This window comes from Manihot esculenta, chromosome 13, assembly GCF_001659605.2.
Source record: "Manihot esculenta cultivar AM560-2 chromosome 13, M.esculenta_v8, whole genome shotgun sequence".
NCBI classification, from domain to species: Eukaryota; Viridiplantae; Streptophyta; class Magnoliopsida; order Malpighiales; family Euphorbiaceae; genus Manihot; species Manihot esculenta.
This window is the reverse complement of record NC_035173.2, coordinates 27,081,919-27,090,533: the sequence shown is the minus strand read 5'-3', so window position 1 is coordinate 27,090,533 and position 8,615 is coordinate 27,081,919. Positions and strand designations below refer to the sequence as shown.

Sequence of the window (8,615 nt, the reverse complement as noted above, 5' to 3'; positions counted from 1 at the left end):
AGTGAAATCCTCCAAGAACAGGTTGAAGAATTACTGAAGAAGGGTCATATTCGAGAGAACATTAGCCCTTGCGGAGTACCTGCCCTATTAGTTCTAAAGAAAGATGGGACTTGGAGAATGTGTGTGGATAGCAGGGACATCAACAAAATTACAGTTCAGCATCGATTTCCTATGCTACGATTGGATGAAATGCTGGATCAGCTATCTGGGTCTAAAGTCTTTTCTAAAATCCACCTTAAAAGTGGCTATCACCAAGTTCGGATCAAGGAGGGACATGAATGGAAGGCTACCTTCAAGACTAAGGAAGGCTTGTATGAGTGGCTGGTTATGCCCTTTGGTTTGATTAATGCACCTAACACTTTTATGCAATTCATGAACCAAGTTTTGCGTCCTTTCTTATGCAAATTTGTGATTGTTTATTTTGATGACATCTTGATTTTTAGTCGCAACAAAGAAGAACATTTACAACATCTCCGTCAAGTCATGACAGCCTTGCAAGAAAGTGAGCTGGTTATTAATCTTAGGAAGTGCATTTATATGATGGAGCGCGTTCTGTTCTTGGGGTTCATTGTTAGTGCAGAAGGGATACATGTTGATGAGAAGAAGGTAGAAGCAATACGGAATTGGCCCATCCTAAAGCTATTTCTGAAGTTTGCAGCTTTCATGGCCTTGCTACTTTCTATCGACGGTTTATCAGAATTTTCAGCAGCATCATTGCCCCTATCATAGATTGCTTGAAGAAAGAGAGAGTACAGAAATTTGCAGAGACTGAAGCTGCCAATAAGAGCTTTGAAGAGATTAAAGATAAGCTTACTTCTGCCCCTATTCTTACTCTACCCGATTTTGATAAATTATTTGAGGTTGAATGTGATACTTGTGGAGTTGGGATTGGTGGAGTGTTATCACAGTCTAAAAGGCCTATTGCCTTCTTTAATGAGAAACTGAATGAAGCTAGAAAGAAGTGGTCTACTTATGAGCAGGAGCTATATGCAGTATTTCGGGATTTTAAAACTTGAGAGCAGTATCTGATGGAGCGAGAGTTTATTATTAACACAGATCATCAATCTTTGATCCATTTTAAAACTCAAAAACATGTGAATAAGATGCATGCTCAATGGGTAGCTTACTTTGGAGCCTTTCATTATGTCATCAAACATAAGGTTGGCTATAGTAATAAGGTGGCAGATGCTTTAAATAGAAGAGCTGCTCTGTTGATTACAGTTAATCAAGAGGTTGTCAGTTTTGAATTTCTGAAGGATTTGTATGCTACAGATGATGACTTTGCTGATATATGGGCTAAATTCCAGACTCACTAGCCTGCTGATGGGTTCTTGGTACATGATGGCTTTCTTTTTAAGGAGAACAGGCTATGCATCCCTCGATCTTCTTTGCGGGAAAAGCTGATTCAGGAGGTCCATGAAGGAGGTTTGAGTAGTCATTTGGGGCGTGACAAGACTATTGATGGGTTGGAGAAGCATTTTTACTGACCACAATTAAAAAGGAATATAGGTCGGATGGTCCAAAAGTGCCCAATTTATCAAACTCAGAAGGGACATTCGCATAATACAGGCTTATACACTCCACTGCCTATTCCAGCACATCCTTGGGAGGACTTGTCTATGGATTTTGTTCTTGGTCTTCCACGTACTCAACGTGGATCTGATTCCATTTTTGTTGTTATTGACAAGTTCTCCAAAATGGCGCATTTCATTTCTTGCAAGAAAACTAATGATGCTTCTCATGTGGCAAAACTATTTTTCTAGGAGATTGTTTACTTACATGGCGTCCCTAAGACCATTACTTCTGACAGAGATGTGAAGTTTCTAGCTTATTTCTGGGTGACTTTATGGAAACGTTTTGGAACTGAACTTCGATACAACAGTGCTGCCCATCCCCAAACTGATGGACAAGCTGAAGTGGTGAACCGCACGCTTGGCAATCTTCTGCGCTGCATCTGCAGTAAGAAGAAAACTACTAGGGATCTTGCTCTTGCCCAAGTAGAATTTGCTTACAACAGTGCTGCCTCCACAAAGATGTCACCATTTCCTGTTGTGTACAGGAAAGTCCCAGTGCATACAGTTGACCTTATTGCCCTTCCCACATGTTCTCACAACAGTATTGCAGCAAGCAACTTGGCAAAGCAGCACGTGGATATTTTCAAACAGGTACAACAATGCCTTACAGAAGCTAATGACAAATATAAAGCTAAAGCTGATAAACATAGACGTTTCAAGTCCTTCAATGTCGGTGACCAAGTTATGGTGTATTTACACAAGGAGCGTGATGGAGGACAGAAAAAGCTTGACGCCAAGAAGATTGGTCCATTCCGGATCATTCAGAAGATCAAAGACAATGCCTATGTTCTTGACCTCCCACATGAGATGAAAATTTCCAAGACGTTTAATGTGGCAGATCTTTTTCAGTACTACCCTACTAATGACAACTCAAGATCGAGTTCTTTACAAGTGGAAAGGAATGACATGGAGCAACTAGCCTTGGATTTTACGGCAGACTTGGATCGGGCCTAACTTTTGCTGCTGACGTCAATAGCTTTTCGAAAAGGGAATTTTGAGACACACAACTTTCAAAAAAGTGACAAGGGCTATAGGCCTGTCTCAAAGTTCGATATGGAAATTTTATCGTTTAGGGAGTCAATTTTGCATTTTAATTATTTTTTTGGATATTTTAGGTATTTTCATAATTTTGCTTATTAGGATTTTATTTCTATTATAAATAGTCTCTCTTAACTACTAGAAACTCACTTTTTCAATTTTTGAGGAATTTCAATAAGACTTTTAGTTTTTTAGCCTATCGTTTTCTCTTATTTTGTCTTAACCAAACGATATTAGCTAAAATTTCTAACGAAGTTTAAATAGTCCTTTATCAATAAGTTAGTCTAAATCAATTCCTCAACAACGACGCCAATTTTTTATAGGTGTCAAAACCACCAAAAATAATCTATCAAAATTCAATAAATATAAATTGCATATATAGTGAATAGGATTGAATCCATATGGAATCGACACTAAAAATCTCTAATCAATGACTAGAAAAATAAACAAGAAAGTAAAAGGGAGGGGTTTGATGAAGAGTGAAAATAAAATAAAAATCAAGACAATTAAAGAAAGCAATAATCATGAAAAATCAAATCAATACAAATAAATTCTAATTAAAAATTATGATCTATTTCAGTTTTGAAAATTGATTATAGAAACAAAAAAATCATTATTCATTTCAATAAATTAGTTCTAGTTATAGAAGACGCTCCACATAACGAATCTTTTCTTAGATGTAAATTAATTAGGAAACGTTCGCTAATTAATTCTAGTAAACAAATAAGAGATACCAAATTCTAACCAACAAACTAAACCGCAAGGTGAGTTCAAGCTAGATCATGCAATTTCTTAGTGGATTACACTAATTGTTACTTGTTGAATACATCAAGCAATTATAGACTTCAAGCATCTAAACTACCAATATATCACTTTGAAAATATGAATAATGGTCTTATTGGTCAAATAACAAAGCAATAATAAAGATAAAAACTGAAATTGCATAAATATTGAAAGAATAAAAGATGAACAATAATGTTTAAATCTCACAATTCATAAAGAAACTGAAATTCCAATCTATCTCCAACCAGAAATAAAGAGTTTAGCCACACATGGTTTGAAAGAAAATATAAAAAAAAAATAAAAGAAATCGGTTAAAGAGAAGATGATTGGCTATTGCAGTCAAAAAGGATGATTTATAGCAGATGAACCCTAGCAGAACTCTTACCAAACTTTTTTAAATATTTTGATTTGAATTACTTTAATGAAAGATATCTTTTTCATTTGTTTCCTTGAGGAGAGATTCCTTAATTTTTGGGAGAGATCATGTTGCACTTCAAAGAAGTGATATTTGGACTGATTCTTTAATAAGAAGATCTTTTTCTTTTTTTTTTTCCACGTTAGTTTTGCTTTTGCTGTTGTTGGAAGGTTTTCCTAGAAACATAGGTAAATTTTTAGTCAAATCTGCTCAGCCACTGTACATAATTAACTTTTTTTTCTCTTTATTTTTGTTCATCTTTCTATTCTTTACTTTTTTGCAAAAACATAATAAAAGGCAGAAAATTAATAAAAAATCATATATATTAGTGATAGAGAAAAAGAAAAATATATGCTAAATTTATACTCCATCAGTAACTCACATTTTCTATGAAAAAAAGTGAGTCATTAAATTCTATTTAAAGCTTAGTTGACTAAAAATAAGATTAAAAACTTGTTCCAACGTTCAAGTATGTACTAACAATTATGTAAGTCATTAAACTTTTTTAAGTTTTAAATTGACCATTTAACTATTAAGATTAAGATAGATGAAATATCTCTAAATTTTAAAATAGATCATATAAGCCATTAGATGGCATGGAAACCATTTAAATATTAAAAATAGATTAAACAAATTATCTAAATTTTGGAAGTAAATCAAATACGCTCTTTCTTCGATTTATATATTTTGTTCATATTTTATTGTATGACTAATAATATCCTTTGACAATGTATGTCAGCTTACATTTTGAATTTCTATAAATTTCAAATAGTCATTCATAACGAAAGACACAAATTTAATAAAGCTATTGTGATTTTGAAGAAAGCTTCAAGCTTCAAGCTTCCTAGGGTGCTATTCGTTAGAAGTCTGGGAATGCGGGCTCATATATTTTACTTTGTGGATGTGATATCTTCTCTTCAATTAGCTTCAAGTTCTTTTATGTGCTAAGATGAGGTAACGTGCTGGCTCATTTGGTGGCCAACTATGCACATGTAGGCCAGAACTATTAGAATCATATGATTCATATCGGATCTATATAAAATCAATTCGAATTTTATGAAGAAATCGAAAATATGAGTGAATCTTAAAAGAATCGCAAATCAAAAAGTTATATGAATAGCAAGAATCAATTGGCAAAATCAACCCATATTTGATCAAATTGAACACAAACATCCCTAATAATTTAATTGTGAGTTTCGGGCGTTGAACATTCAGGGAGGAAAAGAGGAAGAAACTGAAGGACACAACAACCTCGAAAATCCTTTACTTGTTTAGAGCAAAATCCAATGAATCGACAAGCCAAATGAAGAACTATTCCTCATTGTCTATAGTTCACAGCTTACGAAAGAAAATGAAGTATTTGCAAGTTCGCATCGTTGTCTTCGCTATGGCACAGAAGCATTCTTTGGATTGCAATGTTCACAACAACACAAACTATAATGGCAATACGAGAACCAACAAGGAAAATTACAAAATCTAAGACGTAATTTTGGCTACAAAGAGTAGAGAGGAAGATAGAGATGGTGAGGCAAAGGGGACGGGTCAGGAGTAGAGAAGAAACAGAGGAAAGATGTTTTTATGTTAGGGTATTTAAGTAAAACCACATTATTATTACTATAAATAAAATTTATCCTTATAATGTTTTGCGTCCACACACATCGAGTCTATACAAGTATTTTCCTAATACCTATATGCATCTGCCGTACAACAACACAAACACTGCAAGGGCCTTCAATAATACAAACTGCTCATTGAATCGTGAAAGCAAGGAATCAGCCCTTCCAGATCAAATTCCATGGGTGACCTGGCAAACTTCCTAAGAGATAGAGGAACTCTAGCTAATATCTCTTGCGTTGATTTAACTCTGGCTTTAAATCTAATAGAGTACCTTCATCTAGACTGACAGTGCTATCCTCCACCGCAAGACATATCTTGCGAAATTTCGGCTCAACTGAGGGATCAAGAACTCCTAAGGTCATTTGCTGCTTGCGGACCTTTCAATCTGCTTTGTGACCATTTGTGTAGTTTTCTTGCTTAGTAGGAGGTGGAGTGTCAATGAGGAAAGATTTCATGTGCTTGTACATCTCTTTAGGCTTCTCTGCATTAAGTGCATGCCCCGCATTTTTTATAATCACCAATTCTGCATTTTCACCAATGTGCCTGTAAAGGTAAAAGATGAAAAATCATCAACTAATATTGATATCAATTCACAAAATTGCCCGTAATACTCGATGCAGATTACATTTATTCCATCGGGTTACAATGAGGAAGAAGAAGAAAAAAATATCTGGGACAAAAGGGAGGAGGTACAGTAGCTTTTCAGTCCATCAAAAAATTAAACGTTTCTATTGTTTTCCTGTATATCAGGAAGAATGGAGAACTCTGAAAATACAAAATGCTACCAGGTTCCAGGCTAACCTTTTTAATCTATGTGCCAACTCGAGTGGGAAGACCTGATCATATTCTCCCCAGATTATGAGCGTAGGCTGCATATAAGAGAAACAACACCTTTAGAAGATGATCAAGAAGATCAAAGAAAAATATGCCCTCCGTTTGTTTGCAGAAAATGACTTGTATTTAGAAACTATTTTCCATGAAAAACATTTTATGTGGAATATATTTCCCCTGAAAAATAACTAATTTTGCATCGCTTAGTGTTAATTTAGAAAATAAAAGATATTAATAAATTTATATAAAGTGGAATATTCTCAAAGTGCAGATAAAAGTCATTTTCAAAGAAAATGACAACTTTTCTTTTAACTAGAAAAGTATTTTCAGTTGACCAGTAGTCCTAAGTGTACCAAACATCAGAAGATATGAAAATTTTAAAGAAAAATATTTGCTGTGAAATAAACAAAGCCTAAGTTGAAACAGAAAACAATAAATCTAGATCTATGGATGCGCAGATTATAAAACCTGGCTTATCTTGGGAAGATTAGACAGCTTTCTATCCTTGTGTAGTGCCTGAATCAGTTCTTTCCTCTCTTGACGATATTCTGTGCACATCACCTGCCCATAGAACCAATAGAATAAATTCCAGTTGCTCATAATTACAAAGAATTCAACTTTCCACAAAAAATTTATGCCCTCTAAAGTAATCTCATCATTGGATCATATCCTAATTGATTTCTGCCTTTGTAGGCTAACATCACATCAAAATGGAAGGAAAGAAGCACACAACATGATCAATGTACGAAATTTTTTAAAACCAAACTGAATGATGGAAACAATGAGAAGAAATAAAAGAAAAATTTACAACTTAAGCACTTCTTTTTTATTGTAATTCAAGTAACATGCTATCATTTTTTACATCGTTGCTATTTCAAATTTCAATCTAAACACAAACTTTCATAGTCACTAATTATGAACTACTTCTTCCATGAATTCACTCATTTTCTTATGGCATCCTAAGTCACTGCAGATTCAAAATGAATAAACCCCATTAATTTTTGGAAGCTTATGTCTTTAATTATCCCAAATTCCTCACTCTTGTCCACTACCATAACTACTTAGAGAAGCATTACAGTCCATTTCATTGTTCAAATCAATATTTACTCTCACAATTTCAATTTCAAAGATGTGCATAACACCAAAACAGAACATAATAGTCTTGATACACGATTCCTCATAAATAAAAAATAAAAAAAAATCCACTTCCAACTTAGTAAGCAAGTTCATGCTCTCTGGAGTTCGGAGATGTATTCAAATCAAATTCATTTTTTGGTAATTAACATCAAGGTATTAATTGCAATTGAATGCAAGATATTGTATTCTGCCTAATAAAAACTATCATAAAAAAGGTTATTTGTCCAATCACACAAGAAATCAAATTTTAAAACAACTGGCAATTCAGGTGGTAAAATGAATTAATCTGACCTCGATAAAATCGTTCAGAAAACAAGACGGAGCAGTCTGTGGAGGCTTATGAAACGACAATCGCATCAACTGTCTAACTTTCTCGGGAGTCTGAGGCAACAAAAGACTGATGGCCTCATCCACAGTCTTCACTTGAAACATCCCTTCCTCCATATCCTTTTCTTCCAAGCACACTCCAGCGCATCCCAGCACCACTCGCCCGACGCGCTCCTTGAACAGCGCCGCCATACTGTAGGCGACAAAACCACCGTAACTTAGCCCCACGAGATCCATGTTCCTAACATTAAGCGCATCCATAAGAGCCATGACACATTGGGCCTGAAACGCCTCGGTCCGCTCGGGTCGGGTCGTGTAGGAATCGCCGAAGAAGAGGAGGTCAGGGACGTAGAGATTGAATTTAGACTTCAAAGGAGGGATGAAGTAGTTGAACTGCCACATTGCGTTGGCGCCGAAGCCGTGAATCAAGAGCAGCGAAGGCTTAGAGGGGACGTGAATTTTGGGGACCCAGCAGTGCATGACGGTACCATCGCCGAGATCGGTGGTGGAGGATTTGAGGCCCCCCTTAGTGAAGGAGTGGCGATAACAGGAGTCTCGGGAAGCAGTGAAGCTAAAACACTTGGCCATTTCACGTCTCTGTACTCTAATCTCTCTCCTCTGTTTCCTTTGTATCGTATTCTGACGATGAATGATGGGATTTAGCCTAATTTAATAATATTCATTTGTTAAAGTAATAAAATATAATAAAAAATACTAAAAAATTAATTAATAAATAACGGTTCCGTTCTGGTCTTTTTCTCTTATTTATTTTTTTCTGAATTGAACAAGACAGCTCACGTGAGTTTTTTTAATAATTTTGAAAATAATTTTGAGATTCCACGTAATTATATGCAAATGTGTAGAAAACTTATTAAGATTATTATAATTTTAAC

The 8,615-nt window shown here is 35.1% G+C and overlaps 1 protein-coding gene across 1 annotated transcript; it reads right to left on the bottom strand.

Annotated features, from left to right (window-relative positions):
- Positions 1–5,399: 5,399 nt before the first annotated feature.
- LOC110629036 (monoacylglycerol lipase ABHD6) lies at positions 5,400–8,361 on the bottom strand. The gene is made up of 4 exons (XM_021775875.2): positions 7,687–8,361; positions 6,727–6,819; positions 6,229–6,296; positions 5,400–5,970 (listed from the first exon to the last, which is right to left on the bottom strand). The coding sequence occupies exons 1-4, from the start codon at positions 8,308–8,310 to the stop codon at positions 5,808–5,810; spliced, it is 948 nt and encodes a 315-aa protein (XP_021631567.1). The 5' UTR covers positions 8,311–8,361; the 3' UTR covers positions 5,400–5,807.
- Between the last annotated feature and the right edge of the window lie 254 nt (positions 8,362–8,615).

What these genes read in the sequence shown, in the direction of transcription:
- LOC110629036 (XM_021775875.2), bottom strand. Translation starts at nt 8,310, where the DNA reads ATGGCCAAGTGTTTTAGCTTCACTGCTTCCCGAGACTCCTGTTATCGC. An exon ending in TTCTGAACGATTTTATCGAG is followed by an intron (nt 6,820 to 7,686) that starts GTCAGATTAATT and finishes TTCTATGGGCAG; the next exon opens with GTGATGTGCACAGAATATCG. An exon ending in ATCTTCCCAAGATAAGCCAG is followed by an intron (nt 6,297 to 6,726) that starts GTTTTATAATCT and finishes TCTTATATGCAG; the next exon opens with CCTACGCTCATAATCTGGGG.